This window comes from Prionailurus viverrinus, chromosome C2, assembly GCF_022837055.1.
Source record: "Prionailurus viverrinus isolate Anna chromosome C2, UM_Priviv_1.0, whole genome shotgun sequence".
Lineage (NCBI taxonomy): Eukaryota > Metazoa > Chordata > Mammalia > Carnivora > Felidae > Prionailurus > Prionailurus viverrinus.
In genome coordinates, this window is record NC_062569.1 from 71978768 (window position 1) to 71994854 (window position 16087).

The window sequence follows — 16087 nt, forward strand, 5'->3', positions numbered from 1 at the left end:
TAATTAATTTTTTAATGTTTGTTTATTTTTGAGAGAGAGACAGAGAGCAAGTGGGGGAGGGGCAGAGAGAGAGGGAGATGGAAAAATATGAAGCAGGCTTCAGGCTCTGAGCTATCAGCACAGAGCCCCATGTGGGGCTCGAACTCACGAACTGTTGGATCGTGACCTGAGCTGAAGTCGGACGCTTAACCGACTGAGCCACCCAGGTGCCCCAGAAATCCTTTTTAAAAAATTACTTCTTGAGATGTCAAAAGACTTGATATATGGGAATAATTACAAAATCTATCTTTATTATGTTCCTTGTTTATCATCTTTCCTTTCTCCACTTGAGTGTAAACTCAGGAGGGGTTTCTCTTGACTTTATTCATTGATATGTCCAAGCCTGGTGCATAGAGGGAGCTCAATAAATACATGTTGAATATTGAACAACTTGGTTAAAAATCTCATTCCTTTTTTTCTCCTCACCCTCTAGATGTTTATTCTTTTCAAGAAGAGGAACCTGTTTTGGATCCTCATTTGGCCAAGCACTTAGCGCATTTTGGAATTGATATGCTTCATATGCACGGGGTAAGAAGGTCGACTTTGTCTGTGTTCCCTCCTTGCAGGGAGGGAACCATTTGGTTTATTTAATATGTAATTCCTGTAACAGGAATCTTGCTTCTATAGGTTTTCGGTTTTAATGTGTGCATTTACTTCTTGGATTTAATTCATTAGCATTTTCTTTTGGTTACCAGCTTAGAATATATTTTTAATGGTATAATAAAAGTGGCACCTCCTCAAGTACCATTTGTTTTAGTTGGAGTTTATTTGCAAAATTTCTGTCTCCTCTGATGGAGAGTTGCATGAATCACTCCTTGTTCGCTGAAGCGAGAAGGTACGGGAAGATGACCTTTAAAATGATCTGTGACCGACATCACTTTAATTAATTTCAGGAAGGGAAGCAGAGCTCGGGGGTGGAAAGAACAAGCCAACATACTGTTGATGGGAAAAGCTTTGCTTCATTTAATATTGTGTTTTCAAGCCGATATCATGCCTATGTAATGTTTGTCCCTGTGAGGAGCTGTTTGAGTGTGCGTGCTCTGTTGTGGCCCTTCCCTCCCAGCCCGCCTCCCTGTCCTCAGGCTCTCCTCCCCTGTCTCCTCATCCTCATTCATGTCACCTTCTAGTTTACGTTCTGTGCTCTTCTTAAACCCCCCTCTTATTTCAGGGCACTCCTGAGGCCCATGATTTTCCTTCGCTTTCCTCTCCAGCTTTCTTGCCTTTCTGTTTGCAGTATTGTGTTGTCTCTTCCCTTGAAGTCACTCCACTTGCTTCTTTCTTTCAGTTCCTATTTGTCTTTCTTCCTCCTCTTATCTCCTTTCCTCAGTCTCTTTCATTTAAAAATTTTTTAAGTTTATTTATTTTTGAGAGAGAGAGAGCATGAGCATGGGTGGGGGAGGGGGAGAGAGAGAGAGGGAGAGAGAGAGAATCCCAAGCAGGCTCAGCAGTGTCAGCACGGAGCCTGATACGGAGCTTGAACTCATGAACTGTGAGATTATGACCTGAGCTGAAATCAAGAGTCAGACACTTAACTGACTGAGCCACTCAGGTGCCCCCTCTCTTTCATTTTTTAATCTTTTAAAGATGTGTTTCTTTTTCACTGTGGAGAGACATACATAACAAAATTTACCATTTTAACTGTTTTTAAGCATGTGGTTCTGTGGCATTGAGCGTGTTGACATTTTTGTGCAGCTATCACTACCTCAGTCTCTTTAATTAGGTTATTTTTCTGCTTAGCTGGAGGAATAAAGGGACAGAAACATCCACTGCTGTTAGAAATAACTCTTGGGACATGATATTTGGGTGATAATTACAAGTAAGGTTGGTTTCCTTCACTGACTTTGCCCCAGACAGAGAACGGGCTTCGGGACAATGACATCAAGCCGCGGGTCAGCGAGTGGGAAGTGATCCAGGAGACGGGGACGAAGCTGAAGCCCATGTATGGCCCCGGGTACACGGGTCTCAAGAACCTGGGCAACAGCTGCTATCTCAGTTCGGTCATGCAGGCCATCTTCAGCATCCCAGAATTCCAGAGAGCGTAAGTGTCCCCCTGCAGACCTGTGCGCACAGCGCTGCCCTTCGTCCACTTCACGTCCAGTCCACTCAGCATGTGCCGGGGACCCTGTCTTCCTCAGCTGCAGGACATTTCACCACATCCTCATGGTGTGACTTCTTGCACTGGAGCTGGGTGAGAACACTTGTCAAGTGTGACGGGAATCAGGTGAGATTAGGAGAGCTTTGTAACTGAGAAACTCACAGGGGTTTGTCATATTAATAATGGCTTCCATTTTTAGACCATCAATCACCCTCTATGCCAAGAAAATATTAATCATCAATCTTCATGGAAGCCTGCCACATTCCTTCCTATAGATGCTCTAGGAGAGATTCAGTGATCGGTTTGATCAGTGTTGCCCTCCTGGTGAGTGGAGTTTCTTGGCGGATTTAAGCTTTTCTTTTTTTTTGCTACTCAGAATGTGGTTCACAGACTGGCACTGGTCCTAGGACTGCTGGATAGGGATCTGTGATAACTATGGAAATTGAGTGAGGATTTAGAAGTTTTTGTAGCAATTTGACATTGTCATGCTTTATGAGAGGTGTTTCATTTTTTCTTTTATTATATTTTTTAAAGGAGTCACCTGTATGAGTTGAAATAAAACAGCTGGCCCTTCACCATAGATAATTGGGAGCCACTGATGTAGGGTGCTTCCTAATTGTGTGTGTATGGGGCTGCCTTCTTCCTCCCACATGGAGGGGGAGAGCAGCTGTGTCTGTGGCCCTTTTCTTCCCTAGGCTGGGCTTAGATGGGTCGCTGCACAGACTGGGAGTGTGGCTGTGCACTCGTGGGTGTTTAGAACATTATCTTTGGGGTGCCTGGGTGGCTCCTTAAGCATCTGACTTTGGCTGAGGTCATGATGTCATAGCTCGTGAGTTCAAGCCCCACATTGGGCTCTCAGTGCACAGAGCCTATTTTGGATCGTCTAACTCCCACTCCCCCCCCACCAAATAATTAAAAATTATAAAAATTAAAGAAAAAGAAAATTATCTCTAGTGTATTCCAGAGCGGGTAGGTTTCTACCATGGTTCAAGTATGGAAGGGGACACATGTGCTTACAGATGGAGGGGTAGGCAGCACACTAGGAACAGCACAGGACCATTTTTTACTCATGTAGAGTTGAAATGCTAATTGCTTTAATGGTGGTTAATCAAAAGTGTATCAAATATCCTTTTCTTTCCTCTCTTGGTATTTGATACTCATTCCTCTTGCTGTTTTCTGGCTTTGGAAATTTGTGGTTAGTTTGCATGTCTAGTTTTCCTTTTCATATCCAGCCAATGAGGAGTGGTTCTGCTCTGCTCAGCAGTGTGCTGGGTGCAGGGGTTCAGTGGTAAACAAAAGGACACGGTGCCTGGCCCCACTTGGGCAAACAGACACTGAATAAATAAATGATCAGAAGAGCAGCTGCATGGTTATAAACATAGTAAGTTCCACGGAGGAAAAGGGGAAGAGGTGATCAGGGAGGATCTCTTTGAAGAAAGGACATGCAAAGGGGCAAACACCTTGACCCATATGCAGGAGGAGTGGGGCGGAGGGTTTTAGAGGAAGAGCAAGTTTGAAGCTCTGAGATGGGAAAACCTTTTCAAAGTTATGTATCACACATCGTATTATTTTCACAAATTTTTGCCATTGTCTCCTACTTGTACTGTTATTTGGGGGACAGTATAACTTCGTCTTATGTGTCTCATGGTCCAGGATTTTTTAAAAAAATATTGAAGGAAAGACCTTATGGTAGGTGTTGTATAATCACTATTTCTTTTAAACTAGAATGGAGGAAACTTGTGTTCTTTTGTTACAAAATCCAACATTTTCAGTGCTTTATAGTCTATAGTTTTTGAAAATGCTTTCTACCCTCCAAAGTTTGATGAACAGTTTTATCTTTCTGATTTTTTTTTCTTTAATGGAAAAATGTACCTCACATCTGTGTTTTGGATTTAAGATTCAAATCTCTCAGCTCAGTGTTGTTTCAAGAGTTTTAGAATTTGATATTACTGAACATTTAATTTTCTGATTTCTGCACATTTACTGTATATATTTGAACATGAGCAATCTATTCATACTCATCCTCAGTCTGCTCATTCTTTTACCAAGTGTCAGTTGATTGAAATACTTGCTTTTCTGACTCCTTTCTCCCCAGCAGGACTAACTCAGTGGGGTTAGATTCAGGGGACAGTGTCTCCATTTTGTAAGTAGAAAGAGTGTCTCACAGAGAGATTAAATGCCTTACGTACAACCACAGTGTAATTTAGAAATGTCAGCCTGACTCCTCGATACTCTTTCTGCCACCAGAACCCAGTTTACATTTCAGAATACTTCTGATGAGGATCCAGTCTAAGTAACCTGGTGTAGTGTACAAACTGAATGAGAGCTAAGATGGATTATCAGATAGCAAAACTTTTTTTCCTTTGAGAACTGCTAGATTGCAAACTAAAGGTATAATACGTATTTTAAAAAGTATCCAGCATTGCTTCTGTGTTTTAACTTAATTTTGTTGTAATGAAGAATATTTCTTGTCGATTAGAAAAGTAATATAAATTACTAGCAAAATGGGCTTTTCTGACATCAAAGATTTGCCACCTTTAATTTTTTATTCTTCTCCACCAATCTTGCCTGAAAGCATAAGCCTTTTCACTAATGTTCATCTTCATATCATGTTCGAGATATGATAAAGACTGGTTTGTAGGAGGGCTGATGAATTCATCATGTTGTGTTTTAACAATTCCTCAGTACAGTCTCTGGCTGTGGACAGTTTTGTTCCAAAGTTTGGTTGATCTCTTATTTGGCTCTCGGTCGACAGAAAATTTCTAGATGGAATTGTTGCCCTAGTGACACATCCAAAAACCATCTGAATGGGACTGTCCCAGAGAAGTGGGCTCTGTTAATTTTGGCATAAGTACATAATATGGGGAATAAATTCTGAGTTTGTAGACAGCAGGTGCCTACAAGTGTCCAGTAGTTGGGGGATCTGATTAGAAGTCATTGCTGACTACTATTTGTCATGGTTCTCTGCTAGGGCTTTATTATAGTAATGCCTTTTATGTTGGTTTGTAGGTAGTCAGTTATGGAAATTGGTTATATGGTTACACAATATAAATGTATTCAACACTTTTTAAAATTAAAAATGTTTTTATTTGAGAGAGAGAGAGCATGAGCGAGGGATTGGGATAGGGAAAGGGAGAGAGAGAATCCTAAAGAGGCTGCATGCTGGGTGTGGAGCTTGATGTGGGGTGGATCCCATCACCCTGGGATCATGACCTGAGGAAAACCAAGAGTCAGATGCCCAATCAACTGAGCCACCTAGGCACCCCCCACAAATATTTTATGAGTGCCTTTTACATGTCAGATGCTATTCTAGTTCTGGAGATGCAGTGATTCAGATCATGTATCTGCCTTCATGGAGATTATACTCTTGTATATAATCTCTAGAGAGATGATAAACAGGGAGATAAATAAATTATAGAATTGCAAATACTGAAGCATGCCAAGAAGAAAGTCAGCCAGGGTCAGGTGATAGGGAATTAGGACGGGTGGAGAGGTGCCTTTTAAACAGACCTGAGATGGAGCAAGGGTCTGTGGAGAAAACATTCCGGGAAAGAGAGCAGATGGCATGACCTTGAAGCAGGTGTGAGCTTGGCATGTCCTGGCAAAGAAGGGCATGTGGCTGGTGTGTTGTGGTCTAGGGGAGAGGGATGGGAATGAGGTCAGAGAAGTGGGCAGAGCAGAGTGCATGAAGTGCCAGTGAAAGGGATCTGCTTCTAGATTCTTCTTTCTAGAGCTTTCACACTCAGAGAGTTAAAGCTTGAAAATGGAAAGATGAACAGCACAGAACAGAGGGTATGAAATAGGAAGTGAACTTGAGAAGTGAGTGATTGTATAGTGAGATTAGCTGTGGGTGGTGGAAGTTGGCGCTGCTCTGTCAATGTAAACTGGTCAGAAGGACGGGTTGGGGACTGCTCAAGGGATCACAGACAGGGCAGGTACTTCCAGAAAACTGGTTCAGAGCATAGGTTTGGAGCCAGGCTGCCTGGGTGCACTCTGGGCTTCATCACTTCTTCCTTGGGTGACTTTGGAAGCATCCTGATTTCTTATCTCTCCAATGGGTAACAATAACCCATCCCTTCCTCATATGGTTTTCATGAAGACCCAACCAGGTTATATAGAGACCCCTTAAGGGATAGTAGTTGTTACTCCTGTTATCATCATTATTCATTTTGATATGATTGGGATAATTTCCAGCCTTACCATTCGTTTTTGAGATGGCAGTTGTGATGGCATTAGCCGGTGGTTTCTGACTCTGGTTACATGTTATAGTCATTTGGGGGACTTTGAAAAGATTGCAAAGCCCAAGCCTCAGTCTCAGGCAACAACACCAGAACATCTGGGGGTGACCCTGGCTTTGGTATTTTTTTGAGAAACTTTTTAGGTGATTCTAACTTGCACCAGGGTTGAGGCCCACTGATAGAAGCACAATGGAAGGCCATGAAGATAGCTGTAAAGGTAAGATTTCAGGAAAAGTTTTCTTTGGGTGGATGAGTTAACTTTGATAGAAAGACAAGAAGGTCTTAGCTAGGATGGCAGCTTATTTTATTTCTGTTCATTCACTTCCTACGTTTTGACTCTCCCTTCTCATTTTCTAGGTATGTGGGAAATCTTCCAAGAATATTTGACTACTCTCCTTTAGATCCAACACAGGATTTCAACACACAGATGTAAGTGCTGATTAAAAGGTATCTAAAGTTTTTTTAGAAAAGCATCCAGTAAGTGTTCTTAGTGGTTATTGCTGGGTTGCAGAATTAAAGGCAATTGTCTTTTCTTTTTTATTTTCTGTATTTTTAAAAGTGTTATAAAATGAGTGTGTGTTACTTTTAGAAGAAGAAAGATATTAATAGTTATTTATAAAGGACTGAGGCTAGTTTAAAAATGACATCGGTATCAAGAAGAATGAAATAAATAAGTTAGTGTTTAAAGTTTTTAAGATTTATTTATTTTGAGAGAGAGTGTGAGCAGGGGAGGGTCAGAAAGAGGGGGGGAGAGAGAGAGAGAGAGAGAGAGAGAGAGAGAGAGAATCCTAAGGAGACTCTCAGCACAGAGCTGGACACGGGACTGGAACTCACAAACTGTGAAATCATGACCTGAGCCAAAATCAAGAGTCGGAAGCTTAACTGACTGAGCCACCCAGGCCGCCTTAAATAAGTTATTTTTGAGTAACCAAGATAAAATGTTCCAGCTAAAAGCATTCATAGATAATGTTAATATCTCTATGGGAAAACAACAATGACGTTTTTGTTTTTCTTTGTCCCTCCTGTCCAGGACTAAGTTAGGACACGGCCTTCTCTCAGGCCAGTATTCAAAGCCTCCAGTGAAATCTGAACTCATTGAACAGGTGATGAAGGAAGAACACAAGGTATGTGTCCCAGTGTTTGCCACATTGATATGCAGGTAGGAGGGGACTTAACCAGCTAAAATATGGATTTCCTATGTTTTGGCAATTGGTGGCTGTAAATTTAGGAAGGTATTAGAATAGCTATTTCATTTTGGAGTCTAGGGTGTCTGTGTGCTCTTAAAAGTTGTGGTAAGAAATAGCTAGGGTTGGTGTTTCTAGTCATAGTTGCTTTATGGATTTTATGTGCGTGCCATTGTCACTGGTTTTCAGAACAGTGTTCTTCATAAGGTAGAGCTAAGATGGAAGGAATAAACCTGATACAAATATACAAACATTTTCTCCTTGGGCAGCATAATCTTGGCCCTTATAATGTCTTTTTTCTCCTAGGCCTCAACTTTGTTTGCTAGGATTTCTCAAGAAGCTGGTTGTTAAAGGGGTGCCTGGGTGGCGCAGTCGGTTGGGCGTCCGACTTCGGCCAGGTCACGATCTCGCGGTCCGTGAGTTCGAGCCCCGCATCGGGCTCTGGGCTGATGGCTCAGAGCCTGGAGCCTGTTTCCGATTCTGTGTCTCCCTCTCTCTCTGCCCCTCGCCCGTTCATGCTCTGTATCTCTCTGTCCCAAAAATGAATAAACGTTGTAAAAAAAAAATTTTAAAAAAAGAAGCTGGTTGTTAAAAAGCAACACACACATTCTTATTCCACCTCCTCCTCCACCCTGCTCCCACCTTCAGAGTTGGGAATTCTGAATTTCTGGGGAGGGCTGGGTGGTTCTCGTTTTTGGTAAGCTCCTAGCAGATTTGTAAACCACACTCAGATATGAGAGACTCAGTTGGCCATTCAGTCACTGTTTTTTTTTTTTTTTAATTTTTTTTCAACGTTTTTTATTTATTTTTGGGACAGAGAGAGACAGAGCATGAACGGGGGAGGGGCAGAGAGAGAGGGAGACACAGAATCGGAAACAGGCTCCAGGCTCCGAGCCATCAGCCCAGAGCCCGACGCGGGGCTCGAACTCACGGACCGCGAGATCGTGACCTGGCTGAAGTCGGACGCTTAACCGACTGCGCCACCCAGGCGCCCCTCAGTCACTGTTTATTGATAGAATAAATGAAAGATGCACCCCGTCTCCTAATAGGGAGACTTGCGTTTCCATGTGCCTACAGAATGGGCTACTGACCCCTCTCTGGGTGGTTCTGTTGCTCAACTCCAGAGGACACTGCTCACAACCTGGTCTTTTTGAGAGGTGCCCTTGAAATTCTGCAGTACACAGCTTACACAGCTGCGTTTGGCAGCCCGGCTCGTGGTGCTGCATATGGCCTGAATGGAGTGCGTGCCCCTTTTCTCTACCACCTGCTCTGCCCTCAGAGTGCTCTGTTTTGACTTAGTGGGCAAATCTGTTTCTCAAGTGTTGACCTCTGTGTTCCCACCTTCAGTCAGTCATCCTTAACAAGACTGACAGCAGGAATTCAAAGTGAATAAACGCTTGTTCATAACAAAGCTGGCTAGTTGGGGGAAGTGGAAAAGCTGGGAGAAGGGAGATTATGAAGGGAGCATTTAGAGGTGGGGAGAAGGAAGGGGCTTAAGAGGGTGGAGAGGGAAATAGATACTCCGAATGGCCAGGCTGGGAGATCAGAGTGGTGTGGGGGCAGGGAGATGCGTTGGTATCCACCATGGCGAGATAACGAGTCTTTCATCCATCCAAGACTGGAAGGCCCTCATCTGGGACACAGCTGAAGGGATGGTTTGGATGTGGGGCTGGAGTATGGGGGTTATTCAGGCTTCTTCCACCTCTGAGCTCCCATGAATCCTTGAAGAGGTGATGGTGAAAACAGCTGGGCCCAGCATTTTGTTTTCATCACATTTTATCCTGGGTTTTCATCCATGCTGTGTCACTTTGTGGGACACTTCTGGGTCAGAGCCCACCTTCCTTGGTGGAGGAGAAGGAGACTGGATTGGGACTCGGGGACTCTGGCTTCCTTTCCTGGCTCTGTAAGGAGCTGTGAGATCATGGGCTAGTCACACAAATTTCCAACCCCAGCGGTCAAATGGCAGAATTGGTGTGGGTGGTGGTTGTGACTGTTGCAGGTGTGAAGGTTGTCTCTCCAGTGTAAATAAAATCTGTGTGTATTCCTGCCTGGTGTTGTGCTTTTGGAGTCTCCTCATTTGAGAAAATATAGAATAAAAATCATCAACTTAGTAATATTTGCAAGTAAAGTTTGGTTTGGTTAATATTACAATGTCCTTTTACATTAGAAAAAAAGTAGTTCTTATATGAGTAAGGCATATATTTTTTCAAATTCTATGAATAGTGACTGCTTGGGGCCCTTGCCCCCTCCTCACTGTTGGGTTTAGTGACTGTGGTGCAGTAGCTCTGTGATCTCCAGGGTCTGTAGCCTACAAGTGGGAACCCCAGCTTTGTCTGGCCCAACATGGGTAACCCAGCATTTGGGCCATATTTGGCCTGTAGGTATGTTTCCTTGGCCCACACATAAACACCTGAATTTCCAGCTTCTCTTAAACACTAAGACCCTGTGGCGATTCCAGGCCCATGATAGCAGATGGCTGGAGCTGAGTAGCAGCCCTCCCTTCAAACAGGACACACAGTCCCCAGCTGGCTCCAGTCCCTTTGTGATTCGTGACTTGGCCAGTATGCTGTTGCATTTGAGTGTGTGACCTTTAATCTAGATGATCTGTGAAATCCTTTCCTGCTCCAAGGTACCGTGATCTAATGGTCTTAGAGAAAGGATCCTGAATGTGACCAGTAGTACAATGTGCATCTTGGGAGTGTGGGGAAGACCATCTAGCTGGGTGGCATACAAGTGAGCCTTTGGTTCAGAGATCACCAGGGTCTCTTTAACATTCAAAAGGAGCTTGAGTTGACCATACAATCTGTGGCTCTGGGGGAGTCAGTTTTAAGCTGCTATTTGAACAGACAAGTGATTCATAGTAAAATCTCCATTTCCCCTCCCAGTGGAGGGAATTGCTTTCTGAGGTATCAGGATTTTCACTGGCAGTTGGTTTCAGAGAAACCAGTTTGTGAGACTCTTCTCTGAGGTGTCAGGAGCCCTTTGGTGAGGTGGCCTTGTCCCAGGCCTGTGGCTTTTGTGATTTGTAATGTGCCTGAAATGCCCTAAGAGAAGAAAGAAGGTGTGCTAAAGCAGAGAAGGGGATGGGTTACAAGAGGAATGTGTTGTGGAAGGGAGAGAGCATGAGAGAGAAGTCAGAGCCACCATGTGGTGGGAAGGCCTTTTTACACGGCCACCACCACCACCAGCAATACTAATCGCTAAGATTGCATAGTGCTGAGGAAAGGCCTGGCTCTTCCTGTGTGTTTGCTAATGCACAGAAACCTTGCCTAAAGTTACACAGTTAGTGAGTGGCAGAGCTGGGATTTACACCAGGCAGGCTGGCCCCTGAGTCTGCATTTGACCCCTACATTATTCTGCATCCCTGATAGTTGTTCTGGCTTTGCTTCAGGCTTTCCAGTGCCTCAGTGTGTGGATGGTGTAGGTGGATGACAACAGGGGGTCCTTAAAGTTTGCAGAATTGCCAGGTGGCCCAGCAACTTGTGTTTCTCAATACCTCTGTCTTACATCTTGGGTCCTTTCTAGGCTACATGCTTCCTAGTATTAAGTTGGTCTTCTGTAGACCAAGGCAAAATCTAGTTTTTATGTACACATGCTTAATGCACATTTTCATCTATAAAAAGATTTGCTGTATTTGTTTTGGGCACTGCCATTTCTACATGAATTTGTTGAATTGATTTTTAAAATTAAATTGCATCTGCTGTAGATAAAACCTCCTCACTTTTATAAAAGGACGCTCTTTCTTCTTCAAAAAATACTCCTGATTTTATGCATTCTAAGACCATGCTTTCACACATTTTAATGCTGAATGACTCTAATTTATTTCTTCTTCCGAAGATAACATGTTTTAAACAATTCTGTATTTTAAACAAACTGCATTTCTTACATGACAATTCATTTGATTTCCCCTCTAAAAAAATACTTGATGAGGAATTACCGGTCTTAGTTTTTGATCACCATGAGATTACCAGTGTTCTGCTTTGAGGTGATGTAATTTTACTCCCAAGCATAAGAGCTTTATTTTCGCTAACCTCCATTTTTCTTGGTGGGGAAAATGTAACATTTCTAACTCACTTTTTGAAATATGAAAAATAGCTTGGGGAAAGCCCTCTGTTCCTTTCTCTTTGGAGATTTGGGGTTTGAATCTGGGTTAGGAACTACTGGCCCAAGGTTTATGGTTTAAGATTAATAAAAGTTTAAATGAACAGATGCCATACACGTGTACTGGGGACAGGCTGAGATGCATCTAGCTTTCTTTTTATTCCTGTGGTCTTACAATGTAAATATCCGTACAGGTGTTGCTCTAATGTGATACAAAGCCCCACTCTTCCTGCGTGTTTATTAATTAAAGCTTTAGGCTCAGCAGAATGTGAGTGGAGAGTATCTGGCTGCTTTCTTGGTGCAGAGTTAAACAGAAAGACCTGTATAAATAAGCATGTGGGAAAGATTCTGAACACCGTAGTCCTCTCGCTAATTTTAGCTGATCTGTTTTGCAATTGCTGATGGAGAAAGTAAGTACAGTATCCTATAATATGACAGGTTCCTTAGGTGGTTGCTATTTTGGAGACTCCTGGGGCTCCCTCTTAATAAAGTTAGTTGTTGAGACTAGCCATTGCTTCAGGTGTTTTAAGAGCTGGCTCATGGTGAGAGTGCATGCTTCCTGAAGGCAGGTCCGACTCTTGGTCAGGTCTGGTCACTCCCTCTCATCTTGTGTGGTGATAGACCCATAGGGGACACTGGGATGATGTCAGTGACCCACTGCCAACTAAGAGATGTGGTTTCTGTGACTTCGTTCTTTGGTTCTTATTTTGGTTTTTTGGTTTCTTTTAACTAACTGCCTTATCCAGAGCCTGGTCTTAAAAAAAAAAAAAATTTTTTTTTTTAAATTTGCAAATATGCACACAAATAGCATTGTGTAGCTTTAGCAATCACCATTCTGCCAGTCTGGTTTCAGCAGTCCCCCCTGAGCTCAACTTTTCCTCCCTGTTCTCTTCCTCTTTCCTCCCCTTCCTCTCCCTTCTCTTCCCCGCAGGATTTTAACACAAAACCCAAGCATCCTCCTTTTCTACCTGTACATGTTCAGTATGCAACTGTGACTAGAATGCCTTCCCCCCACCCCATAAAAATCATGTTAAAAGTTGTTTAAAGTGTTAGTAGCACAGTAACAAAATTCACAACCATTCCTTAGTATCATCTAATATGCAGTCCATGCCCGGAGTTTCCCCTGCAGTATCAAAGATGACTTTTACAAATCCCCCTCCCTTTTTTTCTGCAAGCTATTGATTTATGGAAGGAGCTGAATCATCTGCCCCAGGATTGCTTTAAAGATTGTTGCCTTTTTCAGCTTGTGTTCCTGATAAGCTGGAAGCTAGATCTGGAAGATTTTGGACTATACTAGATATGAAGGGAACATACTAATAGTTGAGTATGGGAATTAGTAAGACTTCCATCTGAAGTCAGATAGAAAAGGTGTGGGGCATGGGCACAGGCAGACAGGCCAGCTGATGACCAAGACATTGACTGTGGAGTTCAGCTAGTTTTAACTAAGATGCTTGAACCCGGTGAAAGCCGGGAGCTGGTCTGCAGTGTGACGTGGAGAGGAAGAGATAGCGTCTCTCTGGTTAGGAAGCTTCTTCAAATAACTTTTCAATGGTAAACAAGCTATAGCTTGACAGAGGATCGAACAAAGGATTAAGAAAGGTCAGTCCAGGGAAAACAAATGAAATGGGCACAGAAAGAGAAGAGGTGTGGGGGTGGGTAATGAATGAGGCTTGGCCACGGCCCAGTGTGGGGCTGAGGTGCTGGGGTTCTCACCACAGTCCCTGTTGAAACTTCTCCTCCCAGTTGTACGACCACACAGTGAATGGCACAGAGCAGCAGCCAGCTTTTCTGAATTTACTGACTTGTTGAACTTTCCAAGGCAGCTGCTTTGATGGCGACTGGCAGCCACATCGGGTTGAAGTGCAGCTTGCAGGAAGAAATGCCATCAGCAGCAGGCAGTGAGTGAGTGTGTATGTGAATGCCTAAAGATAAATGCTCAATGTGAAAAGACTCATTCCGTGTGGTGCCTCTGCACTGCCAAGAGCAGAGGAATAGTTGCTGGACTGGCCTGGAATGTTGACTCCAGAAGCTTGTGGGTTTGAAGAGGGCTCAGTCAGAGTCCAAGGCATACTGTTTTCCTTTTTTCAGCAACTGGTGAGATGGACTCAGGGCCATCAGAGATGAGAGCTAGTAATTATTACTAGCAGTATTAAGACATGGGATAGGGGTGCTGGGTGGCTCAGCTGGTTGAGTGTCTGACTCTTGATCTTGGCTCAGGTCATGATCTCATGGTTCCTGAGTTTGAGCCCCATGTCGGGCTCTGCGCTGATGATGCACAGAGGATGTTTTGGATTCTGTCTCTCCTTCTCCTCTCTGCCCCTCCTCTGCTTGTGCACTCTCTACAAAAAAAAAAAAAAAAAAAAAAAAAAAAAAAAGACCTGGGATAAAGAGAGAGACAGACACACACAGGGAGACAGACAGTGAGATAGCAAGTAACTAACTTCTGTAGCTGTGTGATCCTGGGCCAGTCACTTAATACTTCTTTGCTTCAGTTTCCTCATCTGTCAAGTGGAGAAAATCATCATCATTATCATCACCTCGTCAGGTTAGGTGAGTTAAACAAGATACATGTATAAAGTAGTCAGAACTATGCCTGACATCTAGTAAGTATTTATCCAAGTACCTAGAACAATGGCTGACATGTTATAGCATTCAGTAAATTTCTGTTAAATGAATGAATAAATGTTAGCCGTGATGCAAGGCATTATTTTTGTGTGCTTGTGTTGGGTGACACCGTGTGGTAGACAGGCATCAAGCAGTGTGAGTGAAGAGAGTTACGCTTGTTACATCATCCCTGGGAGGTCTTTATACAGGTAGTAACATTAACTATCAGGTGTAAATTGGTCTTCATCTAGCACTGGAAGCACATCTGACGCCACGCATGTGTGTAAGCTGGTCATTTATGTACAGTTTCCAGGTCCTCAGATGCCCAAATGCTCCCACTTTGGAGAATTCTCCTTTAAGAGCTGCTGGCGCTGTTGTGGGTCTTCTGCAGTGTTCCTCAGCATTTGTTATGGACACGTGTGTTGTCTTTCATTTCCCCATGGTCTCTCAGCTCTCGGAAGGTAGAATCCCCAGTAGTGCTCTGCGTGATGTAGGTGATTAGTAAATACTAGATGACAGGGTTAGGTCACATATATATTCAACAAGATAGGAAAAATCACCAGAGTTTTATTAGAAACGTTGCTTTTAGGAAATATGTGTTGGGGAGATTTTACACGTAGAGCCGCTATGGGACTGCAGGGAGATGGGTATGAGAGTTTTCCCATCCCCCGTTGCATCTGATTGTGTGATTGTGCACACCTAACATGGTCCCTGGACCCTAGGCATTGACCTGGATGTCTAGGAGATCTCATAGAAGTGTGAAACGTGGCCTCCACCTGCTAAAGCCTGCAGTGAGGCCAAGGAGGTGGGCCAGAGCAGACTGGAAGTTACAGGAAGTGGGAGGCACGCTGTGCTGTGTGCTCAGTGATGGCCCGCCCAGGGACCACATTCCCTGGACTGCAGAGGGGAATGTGGCCCAGAAGCTGAGCAAGTGGAGGTTTTTTTTTTTTTTTTCAATATATGAAATTTATTGTCAAATTGGTTTCCATACAACACCCAGTGCTCATCCCAAAAGGTGCCCTCCTCAGTACCCATCACCCACCCTCCCCTCCCTCCCACCCCCCATCAACCCTCATTTTGTTCTCAGTTTTTAAGAGTCTCTTATGCTTTGGCTCTCTCCCACTCTAACCTCTTTTTTTTTTTTTCCTTCCCCTCCCCCATGGGTTTCTGTTAAGTTTCTCAGGATAGCAAGTGGAGGTTTTGAGAAGAAGTAGGTGTGCAGCAGCCACACAGTTTGCACAGTACATGAACCACTTCCTCTGCTTGCTTGGCAAGCTGAGGTTTGTCTCACTGGGACCTACTGTGTGCTACAGCTGCCACTCCCTATCTTTGCTTCAGAGAGCTTGGAATTGGAATCACAACTAGAGTTCATTCTGGTTCTGCTCTGTTAGCTGCATGATAATCTGGTCGTAAGACCTCTTTGAGTTGAAAGATCTGTCTGGCACTTCTCTGCCTGTCTCTGTTCCTCTAGCTGTCAAGTGAGGATAACGGAAGTCCCTTCTTTGCGGGGTTCTTGTGAATATTGAGTGAAGTGACATGTAACACCATTATTAGATGGGTGAACTTGGAGGGGACTCAGGAAACAGCTTTATCATGAGCCCACCTCTGTCCTCTGTGGTGATATGGACTCATCCTGTTCTGCCTCTTCAGAGCATCTCAGGCAGATCGCCTAGATTTCCAGTGATTTCCTGCAGATTACCAGCATTAAAAAGTCCAGTTCACATCAAAGGCAGTTGAAAGCATCTCTCCCCTACCAGGCTCAGGAGTCATGGAAACCAGCAGTGCACAAGGGCTAGCTAGCATCAGCATCCTCTGGTAGCTTTGTG

General features: G+C 43.7%; 1 protein-coding gene across 1 annotated transcript in view; it reads left to right on the forward strand.

Moving 5' to 3' along the window:
- Positions 1-16087, forward strand: part of USP13 (ubiquitin specific peptidase 13) — a 119904-nt gene that overhangs the window by 59393 nt on the left and 44424 nt on the right. Inside the window, exons 7-10 of the mRNA XM_047874640.1 lie at positions 473-567; positions 1890-2077; positions 6730-6801; positions 7403-7496. Of these exons, the coding sequence (XP_047730596.1) occupies positions 473-567; positions 1890-2077; positions 6730-6801; positions 7403-7496 (449 nt within the window). The remainder of the gene's footprint in view (positions 1-472; positions 568-1889; positions 2078-6729; positions 6802-7402; positions 7497-16087) is intronic.